Source organism: Ursus americanus, chromosome 10 (genome assembly GCF_024610735.1).
Source record: "Ursus americanus isolate L20-20 chromosome 10, mUrsAme1.1.p, whole genome shotgun sequence".
Lineage (NCBI taxonomy): Eukaryota > Metazoa > Chordata > Mammalia > Carnivora > Ursidae > Ursus > Ursus americanus.
In genome coordinates this window covers 743,668-764,696 of record NC_142136.1, presented here as the reverse complement: position 1 = coordinate 764,696, position 21,029 = coordinate 743,668, and the positions used below count along the sequence as shown (strand labels likewise).

General features: G+C 57.9%; 1 protein-coding gene across 7 annotated transcripts; it reads right to left on the bottom strand.

Annotated features, from left to right (window-relative positions):
• Positions 1 to 434: 434 nt before the first annotated feature.
• GRTP1 (growth hormone regulated TBC protein 1) lies at positions 435 to 21,002 on the bottom strand. 7 transcript variants are annotated; one of them, XR_015725880.1, is made up of 9 exons: positions 20,852 to 21,002; positions 20,444 to 20,595; positions 14,870 to 15,028; positions 11,898 to 12,022; positions 9,082 to 9,178; positions 3,364 to 3,536; positions 3,105 to 3,290; positions 1,446 to 1,612; positions 928 to 1,061 (listed from the first exon to the last, which is right to left on the bottom strand). XR_015725880.1 is itself a non-coding variant. In XM_087864943.1 (8 exons), exons 3-8 carry the CDS (start codon positions 17,494 to 17,496, stop codon positions 972 to 974), a joined length of 873 nt encoding a protein of 290 aa, XP_087721069.1. In that variant the 5' UTR covers positions 17,497 to 17,693; positions 17,783 to 17,910; positions 20,444 to 20,573; the 3' UTR covers positions 435 to 971. The 7 variants fall into 7 exon arrangements, 6 of the variants coding, with proteins under 6 accessions (XP_087721069.1, XP_087721070.1, XP_087721071.1 ...); XM_087864943.1 differs by lacking the exons at positions 1,446 to 1,612; positions 9,082 to 9,178; positions 20,852 to 21,002 and adding exons at positions 17,357 to 17,693; positions 17,783 to 17,910 and having other exon boundaries at positions 435 to 1,061; positions 20,444 to 20,573; XM_045772940.2 differs by lacking the exon at positions 1,446 to 1,612 and having other exon boundaries at positions 438 to 1,061.
• Positions 21,003 to 21,029: the final 27 nt, after the last annotated feature.

Sequence of the window (21,029 nt, the reverse complement as noted above, 5' to 3'; positions counted from 1 at the left end):
TGCCGTGGGCACGGCTGCCATGGCCCAGTGCCTTGGCTGCACTTCCTGTTAGGGGTGAAACCACAGCCGCAGGGCTGCTGACAGGTTAACACCTCTCCTGTGTGGGGCTTTCTCCGCAGCCAGAGGCAGCGCCACTGTCAGCACCAGGAGACGGGTCGGGGTTAGGGAGAAGGCTGTCTCGCTGGGCCTTCCTCCAGGGATCCGGGCTGACGGCGGCTGCAGTTAGCATTTGCAGGCCGAGGGCAGACGCTTGCCATTCCCTAAAGCTCACCCACTTCTGTTTGCTTTATTCACCTGATACGGTAACTTCAAGAATCATTTTAAAAATCACCTGTCTAAAGAGCAGTCGGGTGCTGTGTGCAGAAACCTCACATCATGGTAAGTGCTGTGCCGCGGGAGGAGCAGAAGGCTATCCGATCGGCATTCACACAAAGGACAGTCTGCGGTTCTGGGTTTCACTTTTTTTTTTTTTTTTTTAAGATTTTATTTATTTATTTGACAGAGACAGAGACAGCCAGCGAGAGAGGGAACACAAGCAGGGGGAGTGGGAGAGGAAGAAGCAGGCTCCTAGCGGAGGAGCCTGATGTGAGGCTTGATCCCACAACGTGGGGATCATGCCCTGAGCCGAAGGCAGACGCCTAACCGCTGTGCCACCCAGGCGCCCCTCTGGGTTTCACTTTCAATCAGCAGATAAGACAGATAATCACAAACTCACAGTGTTGACATACTTTATGATAAATACGTACATCTCACATTTTATGGGTGAACATCTCAAGTAAAAATACATTTTTAGAAATTTATGACTTCATAGCCCATAACTGAGTTACAGAATGACAGAATTCTAAATCGTTCTTTTAAAAAATTCACAAGTGTAGAGACACCGAGTATTCACAGCACTAAGAAGGGAAGCAGTAGAAACTGGTCAGCCCTGGAAATGAAGCCTCGCGGTGCGCAGCAGGCAGGGCCCCGGGTCAGCCCTGTGCCAGCAGCCTGGCCCTGCAGCTCTCGCGCAGCCTGGTGATGGTGGCCATGGACAAGCTCCCAGGCTCAGAGAATATTTTCTGGAACAGAAACGAATCCGTTTAAGAAAAAGCTCAGTGGCACCCCACCCGCGCCAAGTAAGGGCTTGCCAGCAGCGGGGAGCCTCACCCCTGCTGCTGTGCAAGGGAGGCGGGGCCGTGCTTGTGCTGACCTTTGAACCCTGAGTGCCTGTGGCAACTCTGAAGCCAGCCTGAGCCCTTGGGGAGCGGAGGGCCATGCCATCACATCTTTTATGCCTAATAATTTAATAATTTTTGCAGTTATGGCTGAGAAATTCATGGTTACAAACTAGGCCAAACACAAGGCTAGCATCAAAAAGGTTTTTTTAAAGAAATTCCAGAAATTCTTCCATAGGTGCATGTTAAGTTGGAGCTAAGGTCAGGGTGGCGTGTTTATGTTCTAACCGGCTGCATTCCTGAAGGGGGGAGCAGGCACATCGTCTGCGGGGTGCTGGGCGTGGAGCTGCGTTCTTTCCAGGACGGCGGCAGGGAGCTCATGTGAGGTCACTGCTTATTCTCCAGAATGTTCCAGACGTTCTAGTGCGGGATTGCGGAGAGCACGGACACACGAGCTGCAATTACCGTGCTCGCGTGCTTTAATGCAGAAATACACGTTGGACTCCTGTCCCAAGGCCATTTCCCAACTTCCCTCGAAGGGGCACGTCTGCGGTTTCCTGTCCCTCCGGGCAGATGATGGAGCCAGCCTGGCAGCCGTGCTCGTCTGCGCTTCCCTCAGACGGCTCTGGGAATACCTGAGGCGCTCTATACAAGCTAGCGCTTATGGGGCACTTGCTGTGTGTGCGTGCGCGTGCAGGTCCTCGGCTACAGTCCCACACGGAGGCAAACCCAGACAGACTGGGGGCTGCTGGGTGGGGGGCGGGGCTGTGGGTGACGGCCACACAACCTGGGAATGTACCGGAGACCGCCGAGCCGTCATACGTGTTAAAGGGGGGAGCCCTACCTCATTCAGACAGAAAACCCCTGAGCCGCCGCCATCGCGGTCCCCTGGCGCACAAGGGGCTTGCGGTGGGGATGCAGACAGGGCGGGCTAGGGTCCCGTCCAGGCCAGCGTTCCGTCTCCTCTGAACTGGACATAAAATCGCAGACTCGTTTCCACACTCACTCCCCTGCTGCTTGACTCTGCCCCTAACTAAATGGCTCCCAGGGACAGAGAACCCCTTCTGGACAAGGCACCGGGTCACGCGTGACGGGCTCCAGTTCCTCCTGACCAGCCTCCCAATGAGTCGGCCGCAGGCTTCTGTCCCACGTTTCCCATCCAGGCGCCACCATTCAAAAAACGCTTGTAGCCCGTGGTGACCGGGGTCCCCGACAGCAGCCAGACAGCAGGTCACCCTGCATCCTCAAGGCCAGCTACAGCAGGGCCCCTCCCCCAAGCCCCAGGGCAGAGGCCCCAGCTTCTCTCTGGCTCTGTCTAGGCTGCTCCGCGCAGCAGGAGAAAGCTCCAGGCACACACTGCAAGGTCCTCGATTCTAGGGTAGGCCCGATGAAGGCTGCCCATCAGTCACCGGACAGCAGAGCTAGGGGCTTGCTCCCTCCTGGAGGCAGGCAGAGTCCCCTGGCCTTCCTGGCACCCTCTGCCACCTCCCCTGCACTGGTGATTCTTTCAGACAGGAAGGTAGAAACCTAAAATTTGCCTCTCCCGGCCTCCACGGCCTCCTCAGAAGGCCTGTCAGGCTTTTCAGCTCCTGCTTCATTCACTCAGCAGATCTGAGTGGTATACACGCCTGTCCCGGGTCTGGGGTAGGACAGAAAACAGACACCTGTGACCCCACTGGGACCAAGGACAGCCATCTGGAACCAGAGACGCCGGCAGCATGGGAAGGGCTCCAAACAGGACGGTGGCTCAGACGGGTTTCTGCTCCGACCCGGTGAACCTGGACGGACCCGACGGGGTCCCAGCCGCCCTGGAGCCCGCCATGGGGCTTGCAGCCCAGCAGGGGCTCTGGGAGGAGGTGGGTCTGGGAGGGCTGAGGGGCCCACGGAGGCAGAGGCCCAGAGGGCACAGGGACAGGCAGACTGGCTCACCCTCAGGCTGACACTCACCTGCATGAAGGTGTGGCACTCGGTCACAAAACTCCCCCTGGTGATCTCCTTGAACCTCTCACAGATGTCCGCCACGCTGCTCGCTTCCAAAATAAAGGCCTGGTGCTGCTTAATCAGGGTCAGGGCCACCCGGAAGATGATCTTGGACCCTTCATTGAACAAACAGTCCCAGATTCGGAGCACCGTCTGTAGAGAAACAGCGTGTCATGGGGGGCAGCCCGGGCGGCCCTGGTCCCAGCGAGGCACACGCCGCACTCACCTCCACGGGCAGGATGTCCACAAACAGGCAGATGAACCAGCGCGACACCACCAGAGTCCACAGGACGCCGTGCCCGTCCATCAGGGCCGCCACCGCCGGCAGCTTGGTCCTCACCAGCTCCCCCAGGACCTCCTGGTCTGTTTTCAGACCCAGCATGGCGGGACTGTAGTAATCTGCCACACGGACGAGAGCAGAAACCCAGGCTCTGTGTCCCTGGCCCCCTCTCCGCCAGGAGGGAAGCAAGGCTGTCGCGGAGAGCCCTTTCCTGAAGACGAGTCCCAGGGAGCCTCTGCAGCAAGAGCCCTGGGAGCGGCTCCCAAAGCGAGGCCCCACCGTGCCGCAGCGAGAGTCTGCTGGCGGTACGCAGGGACATCTGCATACCACGTTCACAGCAGCAGTGCCCACAACCACCACACGGCGGACGCAGCCCGTGCCCGCCTCGGGGGGAATGGATAAAAGGTGTGCATTGTGCACACAGTGGAATAGCACTCAGCCTCAGCAAGGAGATCCTGACACCTGCTACCACATGGGCGAAACTCGAGGATGCTGTGCTCAGGGAACAAAATACGCTGGACACAGGACAGGTGCTGCACGATCCCTCTCACACGCGGTCCCTGGAGCTGACACATTCACACGGGAAGTGGGAACCAACAGCCGGGGCCACCTGAGCCTTGGGGACAGTGCTGACAGCGAGCCCCTGCCTGGGAGTCAGAGAAGCTGTGGGTCCAGGCGGCCCCGCAGAGGACGGGACTTGGGTACAAATGTCTACCCTGGCACCCTCAAGGCCTGTCGGCTCACAGAGTCAGTCCTATGTGCTGTCTGCACACTTGAGGGCCCAGGACATTACATTTCTCTAGAAGGAGCCAAACATCCCCACCCCTCCAACTGCAGAAGGACAGAGACAGTGTGACGTCTGGGGTCTGTTCTGTTCATTCCCAAGGAGAACCGATGGCTTAATCTGGAGAAATTCCTTAGTGGAGTTAGAGGCTTGGGGGCCCCAGGCCATGGGAGCACAGAAAGCACAACTCGCTTGCCTTCTGCCAGGGCCGGCGCCCACGGCAGCTCGGATAGGACGCGCCTCTCACGGCGGCTACTTGGGATGCACGTTCGTCTTGCCAAAGAACTTTTTAGTTCATTAACGCCAACATATTATAATAAATTTTAATGCTTAGTTTTAGCTATTAAAGTTCAGGATGTAATCTCTGTCATAAAATAGGAAAATCTGGCTGGACAGTTTCTGGTCCTGCTGCCCCTCCACACACTGGCCGTTCACCGCAGCAAATGGACGAGATGTTAATTAACTAACCAGCCTGGTGAAAACAGGATCCTTAAGGACACTGACACGGTACCATGGTCACATTACTGATTTTCAAAGGGCATGCAGTAGGCCACATTTAATACCAAAGGCCCCTGGAAATGATTTAATAGAAGCCAATTTGGTTATAAAATACAGGGATTCTCAAAGTTTTTCCTGCTCATATCCTCATTTTGCATCTGTCTCCTCCTCTTAACCTGAGCAACGTCCTGGTCCACCCAGGGAGACCGGAGCAGAGTCTCTGTTGTCCCTTCGGAGTGTCCTGCACTCGACCCAGTTCCCTGAGTGACGTCCCCAAGGGAGCTGGGGTTAAGCCCTGGATGGGTAAGAGGGTTTGCTGAGCTCCCAGCACAGTGGCCTCATTCTGGGCCCCAGAGAGGCTTATAGCAGCTTCCAAAAATAGACCCGTTGAACTTGTACCCAGACTGCCACAGGCCCAGGCCAGTCACCAGGGCAGGAGCGCCAAGACCTTCCCTCCCCACATCCTACCCTGACGCAAAGGCAGACGGACCCCATGCCTTGGCCCATCTGAGCAGAAGAGCACACGTCAGGGCCAGCGTTCAGCTGAGTGCAGAATGGAGAAACCTCCTACATAGCCCTGAACAGGGCCCTGTGTCAGGGTATCCTGGGGACGGCATGCTTTTGCAAATAGTCTCATGGCCACATCAGCACATCGGAGGGCTGGGCTGGGCTGGGGGACAGGGTGGGGGTGGGGAGCACAGACTGAGAAAGAGCCAAGTGACTACTGCTGAGTAGTAAACAGAGCTAGGATCCAAGCCTGCGTAATCGAATTCCAAAACTGATGCTCTTCGGCCCCACGCAAAGGCAAAAAGCATGACCCACAGGCCAGGGGCACAGGCCATGAGGTGCGGCCTGCAGGCGGGACAACCCTCTGGGGCACATTCATCCACAGGACCCAGGACTCACGCCGGCCCCTCTGCTCCCCAGGACCCTTGAGCCTCCCCGACGCACACTGCCTGGGTCCTCACCTGGACCACCGAGCTTGAACTGGGCTACAAACAACCTGTTTCCCTACGTTTGGAGGTAGCCGCTCAGGACGCCAATACATTCATTCATTGGCGTCGGCTCGTGACTCCGTGTGCTGTCCTGCATCGGCACTCCCCCTGCGTCCCTGAGGTCAGACAGCGCCGTCGGCACCAGGGAGCTGCAGGCCCAGGAGGCCTCTTCCTGTCCCTTCCTCCTTCCGCCGGAGGCCTGGGTTTGAGTGGTGACAACCCAGAAGAGGCTGCCTGGCGTCACAGGAGGCTGGCATGAGCTGCCGGGTCTGCGCGCGCAGGGCCAAGTCGAGTGTACGGACATCGTGTGCTGACGTTCCAGAACGTGACTCCTATCCCATGTCGACTCCAAAACCGGGGTGTCACTGGCCCGGGGCGGTGGCCGCTGGTGGCTGTGCTGAGGCTCTGCCAGCTACTTCACAGGTGTCGAGCCCACTCCTCCTTGCTCACCGGAGACCGCGGCCGGCCACGCAGGCTTCCTCTGCTGCAAACGGACGGATTTTCTATGGAGCTGCTGCTGCTCAGTCTTAGGGGATCCTTCACGTGTTCACTACATGATGACAGACACCTTCCCCAAAACTGCAGCTGCTCTTTTCACTTTGCTTACGATGTGTCAAAATCAGTTTTTCATTTTAATGTAATTAAAATTATCAATCACATCTCTTACAGAATTTCATTCAAGAACGTCCTCCGTACTCAGCAATCGTGAAACCATTGTGCGTCTTATTTTCTTGGTATCAAAGTTTTGCTTTTTCACCTACGTCTTGAATTCATCTGGAATACAAATGAGGGTCTGTTCCCTTCACACGGACAACTGCCACAGAATGAAGCTGTAGACGGCCTGTGGTTTCCCCGTTAACTGACCTATGTCCCATACCAGTTCCCACCGACTTAGGGATGAGCAGACTGATTTCTGGGCTCCGCGCTGTGCTGTCCATCCCTGCCCGGCCACCACACTATTCCCACAATCACAGCATCAGGATGCGTCCCCAGGATTCTTTCCAGCCTGCCTGGCTTCACTCCGCCCTCGAGCATCTCACGGTTGGGCCCCGCTTGCATCCCGAGAGAACCCCTAGCCCGTCAAGACGCCAGCTGCTGCCGGCTCTGCGAGTGTGCACGTGTGTGGTGGGGAGGTGGTGCGGGCCCGTACTGGGACCTGACGGGCGTTTCTTCCTCTATTTGCTGCAAGATTGATAAAGAAACGATCCGTTCCTCTGAGGTTTGATGTGACTGTGTCTGCCCACAGGTCATCTCAGACATTGTAGGTTCCCTCAAATCAGTTTTGTTAGGTGGTATTTTCCTCAAAGTTTTCCATCTGGCCTCTTCATTTTATTCATATTCTCTTGGAGTTCTTAAAAGCCTCTACAGATTTCCAAATTACAGCACCTTTTTTTTTTTTTTTAAGATTTTTTAAATTTATTTATTTGACAAAGATAGACACAGCCAGCGAGAGAGGGAACACAAGCAGGGGGAGTGGGAGAGGAAGAAGCAGGCTCATAGCGGAGGAGCCTGATGCGGGGCTCGATCCCAGAACGCCGGGATCACGCCCTGAGCCGAACGCAGACGCTTAACGACTGAGCCACACAGGCGCCCCCCGTTTTCATTTCTAAATACCTGACCTGCTTTTTCTGGTAGTCCTGCCTGTTCTGCCTGTTTTTCCAAAGAATCAGCTTTCATCTCCCCTCCGCTTTCCGACTGCTTGTGCTCCGTGTTGCTGGTCCTCACTGTGCCATCCGTGTGTCTCTGTGCGTGTGAACATAAACCCCGGGAACGCACACAGCACATGCAGGCCATCTCCGGGGAGGAAGGGATCGGGCGCACTGGCCCAGGTTCTAGTCTACGCTCCGCACCACCTCCTCAACTTCTCACGGGAGGGCCTATCGGCGCATTTCTCTGGGGACATGGAAGGAAACAAGTCAAAGCAGGACACTGGCGCTGGAACCGTCCGGCTCGTGTGACTGACGAGCAGCACCTCAGTCCCCTTCCGAACTGGCAGTTTTATTTGGATATTTTGGTTTTGAATCAAGACCTGTTTATACTGCAGTTTGGTTCAATAGCACCTCGTGATGACAGAAAATGACATTTTATGGGCCAAAAAAGGGTCAGTCTGGAGCCCCTCTGGTTCTCTAAGTCGGCGCCTACAGCCTCCTGACACCTGTTCTACTCGTCCGAGTCACGCTGTGCGTGGCAGCCGCGGCTGCAGCCGTGGGATGGCGCCAGAGCAGGACTTTCACGCTCCCTTCATGGATGTTCCTGAGGCCCCAGAGCAACACTGGGACCCGGCAGGTTCTCAACAAATCTTTGCAGACGGGAACTGAATTGATCCGGGACCAAACACTCATCATAATTCAGTCTCTGGACGCGGCTCTGTCCCCACGTCACCTGGCGTCCTGCCCCTGCATCCTCGCCATTCCCGCTCCCGCAGCTCAGGCCCCCACAGCGGAGCTGGGACGCCTTCCTCGAAGGTGGCCCATCCGGGAGGGTGCAAGCGTGGGCGCTTGTGCCCTCGTGAATGGCGGCATGGGAGCTGAGGAAGCCCCGTCTGTCTAGATGCGTCCTTTCTGTCACGGTGCCACTCTGGTTCACGCTTCCGTGAGACACGTGCCAAGATCTGACAGTCGTGGGGTCGAGGCCTCAAGTGTCCCCATCTGTAAAACGGATTCAAGAGTTGGGCCGCGCCGTACGGCTGTTCTGACACGACACGTGCTGCATGCTGCGGGGCGGAAACCACGGCGCACACGCCCATGCAGTCCGCATGGGGCTGCCCGGCCGCGGCCCGCTTTCCTGCGCGAGCGGGCGGCCGAGCCCGACGGGGGCACTGCCATCCACACCCCAGGATCCGTCACGGCCGCCGAGGGCACAGGTCTACCCCTGCCCGAGACAGCTCCGGCCACTTCTCTCCCCAAAGCCATCTCATCCACGCTGCGCATCACCCAAACCAATGGTTTTTATTAACCGATGAAGTGACCATCAACTTGTAATTAAAACAGTTACTATTTGTTACTAAACAGAAAGGTAGAAAGGTGTGAAAAGAACGACTTTCACCTCAGCAATAGTACCAGTCCCAGCGCGCAATTACTCTCAGGACGACTCCCGAACTCGCGAGCAAGGGCCTCCGTCGGGTTCCGGGACCAGCAGGACCCGCCCGAGGCCGCACGAGTGTCCCCACGCGGTTCAGGCCGGACCGGGCCGAGTCCCCGACGCAGGAACGCAAGCTCTTCGGTGCAGCGCGAAGACAGCGCGGCCGGCTGCTGGGCTGAGGTGCGTCCCCTCCGTCCCCTCCGTCCCTCTGTCCCTCCGTCCCCTCTGTCCCTCTGTCCCTCCGTCCCTCCGCGCAGCCGCGAGGGCAGCGGCCACGGCCCGAAGGCGCGCGAACGGTGCACGTACCCGGCAGGATCCTTCCCACGAGCGCGTCCAACAGCCAGAAGGCCTCTTCCTCGCTCTTCGTGACGAGGATCAGATAGCCCGCTACGAAGTTCATTCCCTGCGGCGAGAAAGCGGGCGCTGAGCCCCTCGCGCGCCCCACAAGCGTCCCGGGCGGCCTCGCGGGGGCGCGCTGGGCACGAAGGGGCGGAGGCGCAGCTTGGGGTGACGGGCTCTGGCTCGGCCTGGGCACCCCCGGCGCTCCCCGCCCGCAGCCGCGCGCCTACGACAGTCGGGGGCACGGCCGCGTCCCACGGCAACCAGACCCGCGACCGAATTTCATCCCCAGCACGACGAACGCGGCCTGACACGTGCGGAGTGGACGGACTCTGCGGCGGACGCGGAGGGGGACACCCCCGGTCACGCGAGCTGCGGGCACGTGTCCGCGTGACTGCTCGTCAGTCCCGCCTCCCCCGTCCTCCTCCGGTGCCGGGGACAGCCGGCTTCGGGCAGCCGGCGAGATGCGTGCGGACACAGCACGCGGCGAGGGCCGCGTGACGACGGAGGCCCACGCCAGCGACCGCCAGAGACCGCCCGAGGCCGCGAGGGAGCCCGCCTGCAACCGGGACGGGGCCGACCCGCCGCGCCCCATCCCGGCGGCCCCGCATGCGCGCTCACGAACACGGGCGCGCTCACGAACACGCGCGCTCACGAACACGGGCGCTCACGAACACGGCGCGCTCACGAACACGGGCGCTCACGAACACGGCGCGCTCACGAACACGCGCGCTCACGAACACGGCGCGCTCACGAACACGGGCGCTCACGAACACGGGCGCTCACGAACACGCGCGCTCACGAACACGGCGCGCTCACGAACACGGGCGCTCACGAACACGCGCGCTCACGAACACGGGCGCTCACGAACACGCGCGCTCACGAACACGGGCGCTCACGAACACGGGCGCTCACGAACACGGCGCGCTCACGAACACGCGCGCTCACGAACACGCGCGCTCACGAACACGGGCGCTCACGAACACGGCGCGCTCACGAACACGGGCGCTCACGAACACGGGCGCTCACGAACACGGGCGCTCACGAACACAGGCGCGCTCACGAACACGGGCGCTCACGAACACGGGCGCTCACGAACACGGCGCGCTCACGAACACGGGCGCTCACGAACACGCGCGCTCACGAACACGGGCGCTCACGAACACGCGCGCTCACGAACACGGGCGCTCACGAACACAGGCGCGCTCACGAACACGGGCACTCACGAACACGCGCGCTCACGAACACGGGCGTTCACGCACACAGGCACGCTCACGAACACGCGCGCGCGCGCTCCGGCACCATGCCGCTGCTTAAAGCCGTCCGGGCTGTTTACAGCCATGGTTCACAGCTGCAAGGACGGCTCCTTCGCTACGTGAAGGCAGCTTCTCGGCCACGTGCTCTCCTCGGCTCCTCCAGGCCAGTCCTCGGCCGGGAGCCTCCGTGAGCGCGGTAACGGAAGCCCCGCGCAGCCCCTCTTTGGCATCGCCCAGGGGTACCAGAGCAACAGGAAAACAGCCTGGCGCGTAGGTCAGCGAACAGCGCTCTCTGGTACGTGTGTTTGCTGCCGGTCTCTGCAAAAGGACCTACCCCCCCCATCTCTGCAGCCCCTGCTCTCGCCCCCGCCCCCACCCCTGCCAGCGAGCTCATGGAGCCTTCCCCATGACTGTCCGATGCAAACTTCCCATCCCTGAAACTGCAGAAGCAGGAGCTCGGGAAGCAGGACGCTGCTCCCACCACGGGCCACAGGCAGAACGTGCGGTGCGGTCACGGGCAGCTCACACACCCCAGCAGCACAGGCCCGCACGGGAAGGACGCTGTGTCCCACACAGGCGCACAGAGAGTACTCCTGCAGCCCCGCACTCGGGCCCTTCTCTCTTTCCCTCCCCCACACCCCAGAGTGACGTCTGGGAGGAACAAGGAATGATTGGTCCACACGTAACGTGCTGCTTCCTGCAGCAAATCCACACAAGGTAACAAACAGGCAGGTAATGAAGCTTGCTGTTACCTGCGACTGCAGGGAAGATCTGACGCATCGCGCACGCGCACACACGTGCGTATACATACACGTACGCACATGCACAGACGTGCACACACGCACGCCCATGCACACACGTGCGTATACACACACCTACACACATGCACAGACGTGTGCACACATGCACACCCATGCATACACGCATATACAGGCACGTACACATGCACAGACGTGCATAATGCACGTACACACATGCACAGACATGCACAGATGCACGCCCATGCACACACATGCATATACATACACGTACACACATGCACACACATGCACACATGCGTACACATGCAGATGTGCACACGTGTATATGCAGGCACATGCACAGATGCATGCATACACACACATGTACACACATGCGTGCACACATGCACACATATACATGCACACACATGCACAGACACACACACACGTGTGCACACACTCACTACGCACTGAGGCCAGGAGGTGCTAGGCATTCATTCCAGTAACTACAGCCCTGTTCACATAAGTGACTTCCTGTCTGCTTCCCAAGCTCATCCTCACCCCTCTCTACGGTCTGGCACCAAAAGAAATCATAAGTAGATGTTTTACTGCTTCTCTACCTGGGAAACATTTCAAGGTCACAGCCCTGCGTCTGGGGCTCTGCCTCAGGGAGCTCAGGAATGGGATGGAACACTTAGCCTTCAGCAGGAGACTGTCCCTGCTATACGCTGTGGGGTGCTGATCACACTCACCTTCCCCCCCCATGTGCTACTTTCCTGGCGCTTACCTGGCAGTAGCCCACACCTTGGTTGTGGCGCCCATAGGCCAAAAGCACGTTGTACAGGGTCTTTTGTAAGCACGGATCTGCGCTCTTCCGGAATCTTATGTTGTCCGGGAAGGTCCTGTTCATATCTGCAGGGAAATTCACGACACGGAATTATCCAGAGGGTGGAGACGGAAAACTGGCCTGTGATGTACAAAGTAGTCCTTGTGTCTACCCCCAACGAGGCCTAAAACCCTGCCTGGCGACACTGGCTTCCCTTCATGCGCAACGGGGCCACGACAACAGGAGTCAGGAAGGAAGACAAAGGTGTTGGCGGGGTCCCCCGCCCTGTCCAGCTGCAGCCTGGGGGCCCTGGCGGCCCCAACAGCACGTTCTCTTCAAGGGGGCTTCTCCCGCCACATGGCCCCCGCCTCTCCTCACGGTCCTCTGCCCTGCACCCCATCTGTACCACCCCCCCTCCCTTAGCCAGGGAGGGCTTTCAACTCTAGGACCCCCGGTGACAGGTGAACTCTGTTCACAAAACTAGAAAATCTTCCCAATTCTGAAGATAGAAAACACACTAAGAATCCCTTTCAGAGATAAAGGACATGACTCAACACAGAGATGAATAAACCCGGCCGGCCTCCCTCTGCCCATAGGACACCCTGGCCCTGGCCCACCTTCTGCCCCCACGCTGGACAGGCCGGGCCCCATGCGGACCCAATACCTGGCCCATGTGTGTTAGCCCTGCAGACAGGTGGAAGGGAAAATGAGGGTATGTGTCTTTCTTCTGAACCCACTGACCCCACCTGGATGAGATTAGTGGTGTGTTTGCTGCCGTGCTAGGTGCAATCACAGAAAGGACCGGGACATGCCAGACCCTTAGCTCCCCACTCCGCCGTCGGGTGAGGCGCCTATGGGCTGGCCTCTGCTCACGCCAGCGTCCCCACCACTGGTGGGACAGTGCCTCTGTTCCTACCTACAGCGCCAGAGCTGAACCTCTGCTCATCAAAGAACAGACCTGAGCTAAATTTTAGTGCCTCAAAGCACATTATTTTTCATTGTATGTTTGTTAACAAAAAAAGTTTTTTCCTGGAATTCTATACATTTCAAAGCTAGAATCCACCAGCAGAAAATCAGTGTTTGAGTTTTTTTTAAAGATTTTGTTTATTTATTTGACACAAAGACAGCCAGTGAGAGAGACAGCCAGCGAGAGAGAGACAAGCAGGGGGAGTGGGAGAGGAAGAAGCAGGCTCCCAGTGGAGGAGCCTGATGCGGGGCTCGATCCCATAACGCCGGGATCACGCCCTGAGCGGAAGGCAGACGCTTAACGACTGAGCCACCCAGGCACCCCCAAAATTAGTGTTTTTTACTAATTCAGACTCTGGAGTGACCGGCTGCACTCAGTCTTATATAATATTCTTTATTAGGAGCTTTTCCACGTTTTGAAACTTTTCTCTGGGAATGGCCCCTCTTCCCTTTGTGGGAGGAGGTGTGGACAGGGACGTTCAGCCTGTGCTCATACTCTGTCCCTGTAAAGTGATTTCTCCGGGTTTCTCAAAAAACCAACTCAGAACGACCACATGGTCCAGCAGTCCCACTTCTGGGCACATCCCCAGAAGGACTGGAAGTAAGCCTCAGAAACCTCTGGACACCGGTTGCTGACAGCAGACTCACGAGCAGGAGGCGACTGGAGCGCCCATCACCAGCAAAGCAGAGACCCCGAACGGGTTCTGTCCCGACAACCAAACAGTACTCAGCCCTCAAAAGGAAGGGGACCCTGACTCGTGCGACAATATGGACGACCTCGAGGACCCCACACTGAGCCAAGTGGGCCAGACACAAATTCTGCATGATGTCACTTACCTGAGACAAAAAGGAGGAGGCCGGGCCAGGGGTGGGGAAGTCGCTGGTGTTTAATGGGGACAGACTTTCAGTTTGGGAAGACGAACAGTAAATTCTGTTATGTATATTTTACCACAATAAAAAACTTTTATCCAAAAATGCCAGCACCAAACAGAGCCCTGAAGTTCACTTTTACCAATAGCAACATTCTGTTCTATTTGCTATGGGCAGCCTCCCTTGGACCCGAGGCCTCCCACAACCTGAGGCAGCCCAGTGGCCCCTCCTCCCCGGGTTCTGGTGCTGAGGCTGCCTTGAGGGCCGAGGGACCCCCTTCCTTAGGCTGGGGACACACCCCAATCTCACTCCACCAGGGAGCCCCACCTCTCAGCACATTCAAGTAATTGGGTTTTAAAAAATTATTTCGCGGGGCGCCTGGGTGGCTCAGTCAGTGAAGCATCTGCCTTCGGCTCAGGTCATGATCCCAGGGTCCTGGGATCGAGTCCCGCATCGGGCTCCCTGCTCAGTGGGGAGTCTGCTTCTCCCTCTCCCTCTGCTGCTGTCCCCACTCATGTGTGTGCTCTCTCTCAAATAAAAATAAAAAATTATTTTGTGTTTAAGTTTGTATTTCTCAAAAATAAAATCAGAAAAGCAGATACACTTCCCCAAAATCTCATTATTCAGTTTAGGTTAAGTATTTGTTTGGGGCACTTTGGACATTTAAGAGTTGGGGAGCCAATGTGGCCAATGAGAAGATCTGGCGACCCGCCAGCACCCTAGACGAGGACGGGAGTCTGACACCGAGGCGGGCAGCCGTGGTGTGCAGCGTCAGGACACGCGCGTCCCCGTGTCTGGAAGTCCGAGGGCGCTGCCATCAGCACAAATTCCTCACAGTGATTACCCTCCGCGTCCTGACCGCCGGCTCGGCAGCCCGCTCACCCGCCTCGGGTTCTCCACGGAAGCAACCAGGTCCTTCCCTCACCCGCGTCCGCACTGGCTAGCTGGGCGCTCCAGCGTTTGCCGACACAACTACAACCACCGTTCTCCCCTCACGATGCTTAAGCTTTGGTCTTCCTTTAAGAAAAATAAAACTTCAACTTAAAAGCAGCAGGTCCCGCGTTTCTGCTCCAGCATCACAATTCCGGGCAGCTCACCTGTCCTGATGGCCTCCTCCAGCCTGTCGCGCCGCTCTCCCTGGAGGAGTCGCTGGTAATAGCCAGGGTTCTGGTCCATCTGGGCCTGGGCTCCACTCACCCCCATCCAGACACGGGCCCGGTGCTCGAGGGGCACGCCTTTCCGGATATAGCGCTTCACTGAAACGGACAGAAGGGGCTGCTTCAGGTGGACAGACGCGTGGACAGACACGCGTTGCCTGGGCTCAGAAACCAGCAGAGGCCTTTGAGCCAGGGGCGCGGATTTCCGTGCTTTCAGCTCACTCCCCCCGCGTCCAACGGGCGAAGCCTGGTACACACACGTCACAGACCCGCTCGCCGTCCCCACGCTGTGACAGGCAGGAACGTGACACAAGCAGCCCTGGGGCCTCCCTCGCCGCCAGCATGGACTGCGCCGGACGCCGCAGGCCAGGCCCCAAGCTCCAGGTCAGGGCCATGCAGGCCAGGATCCACACACAGGAGGAGACACCAGGAAAGCTGGAGGGACAGAGGCCACGCGGAGTGAAGGGACAGAAGCAGGAAGAGGCCCTTGCTGGTCGGGGAGTTGGCAGCAGTGCAGTGAGGGTCAGAGGGACAGCTGTGGGCAGGGACAGAAGCTCAGGTGCAGGGTCCAGCCCTGGAGTGACAGGAAAACAGGGAACCGTGGTGAGAGGATGAGCGGGAGGCAGAGAGCGGGAGGAGGCCCAGCAGGTTTCGGGGCTGGGGTCTGTGTGGCCGTGCAGGCTGGCCGGGGCTCCAGCAGCAGGGGTCACTGTCCCGTTCTATACCTGAACTGTGTAAGTGGAGAACTACTGTGTTGGGGGAGAATACCTCTATCGATGACAACTATGTGAAAAAGTAACCATTAATTTTCTCCTAACCAGAGGAACATATAGGAAAAGAAGCCAGAAACCACAAGCTACCTCAATGAATCACCGATCTCCCAGGTAGACGGGGGAGATTGTGAGACCAATGCTCAAATGGGTTACAGTAAGCCCGGGGCGCCACATTATGCTTTTAATGACCTTAATTTAACTCTTAGAACAGCTCGTTTTCAAAGGAAATATTCAAAGCTTTGTGGTTTTCCTTTCACATTATATTTTAAGTACCACTCTTAAAAAAGAAATGCACTTTAAAAATATATAAAATTTTAAAAACTGACTTTAAGAAAAAATAAAAGGTCATACAATGAAAGAAGTTCCACAGTAAGGCAACAGCTGCCTTTAACGGAAAAACACTACAGGAGTAACGCACGGAGCAGCCAAGACACACAGCACGGAGAAAGCCTAGCCCGTCCAGCTCCGGGCGGACCCACAACCGAGGAGTGCCCGGCGTGAAGCCGCAGGAGGCGCGCTGAGCGCGCAGGGGGCCACGAACAGACTCTGGTGCTGCTCCGTGAGGCCACAGAGAAGGAGAGAATGTCTTTGCCGGCGTGGCAGCAGTGTCCGCGTGGCAGCAGTGTCCACGCCGCTGCGTGCTCGCTGCTCGGGAGCGGGGAGCAGAGGCTCGTGTGGTTCTCCCGCACACCGAGCACTTTGTACCAAAGGAGCCGCCGACACGCGGCTGCCCGAGCAGCGGCCGCTCCCTGAGTTCAAGGGAGCCCAGACAGCGTGGCGCCAGCGGACACACACATACACCACGTGGAACGTCCCACACAAGCAGAAGCAACTGCCTTTTGACAAAGCTGCAAAGGAAACGCATGCAGGCAGAGCGGTCTTTCCCACAAAGGCGGCGGAGCGGCCGGAGCCCTGGCCCACGGCTGGCAGGAAGGCGCACCGCGAGGCCACCGGGGAAGGCTGTGGTTCCTTGTGCGTCAGGCACACAGTTCCCATGCGACCCAGCACCCCCACTCCTGGGCGTTGCCCTAAGAGAAGCAAGCGCTTGTCGGGTTCCCGCCACAGCCTGCGTGGACACGTTCGCCACGCTGGCCTGCACCGCCCGCAGGTCCCCCAGCCGCTGCACGCATGCAGACCCCGTGGTCACAGGAGACTGGAATGTTCCTCAGACCCAAGATCTGGGGCAAAAGCGGCACAAGGCGGAAGGAGCCAGCCTCGATGGCCAGGGGCCATGTGGGGCTGCTTACATGCCATCCTCAAAGGCCCCAGCTCGCAGCGCGGGGAGGGACCGGGCAGCAGGAGGGGCTGTTTTCAGTCTTGCTGGAGTGACACGGGGCTCTGTGTGTTTGTCTAAACTCACGGAAGTATAAACAGGTAAGAGTGAATTTCCCTGCAAATTATTTTTTTTTTAATAGAAAGGGGAAAAAAAAGGCAAGTGCAAAATGCTTAAACCCCTCCTCCGAGTCAGACACTGGGCTCTGCGGGGACCCGCCAGCCCCATCCCGAGGTGAAGTCAGGCCAAGAGGCCAAGGCCACTGAGCTGTTACAAGTTTCCAAGAACAAAGGCTTCTGCTACTTTTGTCGTTGGTCACCTGGAGTTACAGTGTTTCTTCAGAACAGAATGAAACCAGCTCACGTGTTCCCAGAGACTGACCTTCCCCAGTGGGGCTCGCCCGCTGCACCCCTGACCTCGGGGAATGCCAGCAGCGCCTCTGTGAAGAAGGTGGACGCCAGACGATTCACCTCCAACCGTCTGTCCCCACAAGTGAAGCGAATCCCTGTGTTTACTGGCATTTGCCTTTGAAGGTCTGTTTTTGCAGCTTAATTCTAACTCAGATGGTGTTGATACTCTGAGCCACTAGGAAGGAGACGGGCAGCAGCAAAAGGCCCAGCAGCTCTTGCCCAGGAGACACCCCTGGTGCCAGCGTGGGCGGGAGCAGGAGAAAGGATGACTGCCCAAGGCCAGGCTGAGTTTGTCCAACTGAGGTTTCCTAGATAGAGGGAAAGAAAGACACCGTCTTACAGTTCCCGGTGGTTATTTGCTATGGACGAAAAGAAAAAAGAGAAGGATAAAGCAGACCTTCATCGTGTCCACAAATGGGTAGCCAAGCCAGAAGTCTGGGCTGCCCTCTGCAGACACGGCCGACACCAAGATCCGGAGGTCACTTCGTTACTGGTGACGCGAAGGTCGGCGTCCAGATGAAAGTCCTCCAAAACAGAGCAACACAGCAAGATGAAGAAAACAAGACTGGGCCCCAGGATGGGACCAAAGGGGGCGTGCAGGTGCGGCTGGAAGCCAGGAGGCTCTGAACTGGCTCCCAGGCTGTGAACTTGCACCTGCAGGTCCCATCGCACTGCTGCCACCACCGCCACCTCCCTGGGATGCCACAGGCCGGACTAAGCTGCGTTCCGCCTGGAGCCGGCGGGAGAACTGGATTCTCATTGTTGGAATGACTCCTGCACTCTTGCTCACGCCCGACAGCCACTAACTGGCTGTCCGCCCGTCACGCCAAGCGCCAGCATCACAGAACCGTATGAGCCCACACGCCTCTCACAGATTGATCTGTGCCCCTGTTTCCTGAAGACAACAGGCCGCGAGGCCCCCTGACACTGACTGCCAGGCCCCAGACTGCAGGCTCGTCAGGAATCAAACATTCCTGCTTCCAAACCTGCTATCCCACTTATACTCGTCACCACAATCACACACTAACATTACAGGAGTCAAAGAAACATTAAGGCAAAAAAGAAGTATCTCACTAAAACCAACTTAAATCCTTAAAGGTGACAGATACCAGTGCTCAAAGAAAGCAGAAGCAAGAACAAGACAAACCCTTTGAGCCAGGTAAGAGAACTGAAAAGATGGGAAGGACGAGCATCTGGTACGTTCTGCGTCTGGTTGCTCTCACTCCTGCCCAGCTTGGCGAGAACAGATGCTAGATAACAGACACAGGACACAGAGTGTGGCTTCGGTAGGCGTGGCAGACCGTCAATCAGTGGGCCCACCTCGTTCAAAGGGAAGGATGGGACTCCCTAGAACCAAACGATAAAACCAAAAACGGAGGAAGATGAAGGCATGTCTGTGTTTCACGTGAAAACACAGGCTTATGCACGCACACACATGACAGCGACGGCGCTTTCCCTGACCGCTGGGTCAGCAGTCCGGAGCCAGCCACGGTGGGTGGGAGGCCTTCTCCTGCGTTAAGACAAACTCCCCAGCCATGGGTGCGCTGCATTTGCACGTGTGCGTGCGCCCTGCTCACAGAGACTCAGGGTGGTCCCCACGATCGCCTCTGCTTCACACAAGGGTGTGGGCCAGGAGAGGAACTCAGGGTCACTTTACATCTTTCACCACGATTAACGTGTTTTACCATGTACAGAAATCATGTTTACTTTATACACTTGTATTTTTTTAAGAACAAAAGACCAGTCAACTTTTAAGAATAAATGAAAAGTGAAACAAAAGCAGATAGAGCCAGTGGAAACACAGTTAACACCGGGGTGACGCGGGGATGGCCGTTAGTGATCCCTCGATGGGCACACGGTGCGCTGGCCTCCAGGATCCACAGGGCAACACGGGATCAGCCTGAGCCCCTCCCGACACCACCCCCCAACCGCAGACCTCCTGGAATGATGCCAGCTTACCTGGGTGCTTACCAAACCCTCACCCATCAGTAACAGATCCAACGAAGGGCCCCAGCAAGGGAGAGGCCCCTTGGTGGTGGGACCCAATGTCAAGCAAGAGCCTCCCTCCCCCACGAGCACCGCCTCCCCAAAATCAACCCGCCTCCACCAACCCTCCTGTTCAACTGGGCTATGCACTGGGACCACTCTGGGCCCTGTTCACTAACCCCTTTACAAGCAAAGATTGATCTTGTCACCCCCTTGCTTAAAAACCCTTCTACAGGTGGCCTCTCTCTGCCAGGTCATGTGATGGAACCCTGGTTCCAAGTCCAGCACGCCCTCATTCCATCCCCAGTGCTGGTCACACGGCTCTGTCCCTGCAGCTCACCCCTTCTTCGTCATTCCTGTCCTATTTCGGAAAGTCCCTTATCTTAACCCCTGGAGGCACACACCTGCCAACGCCCTCAGCACCGCCAGCAGGTTCCACCAGCCCTTTATGCGCAGCCTGGGGACAGGGCGGGCAAATCCTTCCTTCATTCATTTAACAAGTATCGAAGCAATTATAGAGACCAACACCAGACCAGATAATGCCCCAGTTACACAGACAGAGGGCAACAGAAGCAGGAGAGAGGGTAGGACTGTGTGGGTGTGTGGTGCAACAGGAAGGACCTGCCATCCCAGACAGGAGCTTGGGAGGGCCTCCTGGAGGCGGCATTCCAGTTGAAACCCGGAGGAGGGGAGAAGGCCCGAGAGAGGCAGGTGCAGGCCAGGTGCTCCAGGCCAGGTGCTCCTGGGAAACAGGGAGGCGGCAGCAGGCCTGGACCCTGAGGGAAGCAGGTAGGAAGGGCTGCACTGCAGGTATAGGCCCAGGGAGAACCTTCCCTCACTCTCCTTCTGAGGAGCAGGAAAGCGGTCTTCTTGCCAGCCATCCCCCGCACCCCAGATCTGAGCCCCTGTTTGGGAGGAAGGCCAGGGTCCCCATCTCGAAGGGAGGGAAGGGTCTCCTGCGCCTCACCAGAGCAAGTTCTAGCGAGTTGGAAGCTTTGCGCGGCCAGGTGAGGGCTCAGGGAGCCCGGGGCCTCTCCGCGGGCAGGCCCGGCGGTCCAGGTTTCCCACTCACCTGTCCCACTTCTCTGGACACGACCACTCCCCTTCAGAAGTTTAGACCACTTTATTGCTCTCCTGGTGAGTATCACGAGGTAGGTGGAAAAAAACTCCTCATAAGCGGCATAATCGAAGTCTTCAGGCCTTTCAAACCCGTATGGATCAATCCTACAACCCATGAATAAAAACAACCTGTAAGCCCCAAATAAAGTTTCGCGCGCACGTGCGCCCCGTGGCCCTGCCCAGGGTCCCCGCGGGGACGAGGCCTCGAGCGCGCCTGGGGCCGGAGCCCGAGCGCAGCGGGGGACCCCGGCCCCACACCCACTCGCACCCCACAGCCACCCGCACCCCACAACCCCAGGTCCCCATCCCGCTCCCCGCACCCCAGGCTGGGCGAGACGCGCCCCGGCCCCCACGCGCCCACCTGGGGACCCGGTCCCGGGCGCGCCCCGCGGACTCCATGCCGGGAAGGTGGGGAGGGGGCGCCCGGAGGCGCAGGAACCGCGGGGTCGACGCCGACGGGTCCAAGGCCACCTCCCGGGACCGGAGCGCGTGTCCTTCCGCCGGGCCGCGGGCGCGGGAGGCGGGGCGGGGGGCGGGGC

Excerpts from the sequence above, each read along its gene's own strand:
- GRTP1 (XM_045772940.2), bottom strand. The coding sequence starts at position 20,889 with ATGGAGTCCGCGGGGCGCGCCCGGGACCGGGTCCCCAG. Across the intron at positions 20,596-20,851 it reads GCCCGGGACCGGGTCCCCAG|GATTGATCCATACGGGTTTG; the intron begins GTGGGCGCGTGG and ends CATGGGTTGTAG. Across the intron at positions 12,023-14,869 it reads GGAGGAGGCCATCAGGACAG|ATATGAACAGGACCTTCCCG; the intron begins GTGAGCTGCCCG and ends ATTTCCCTGCAG.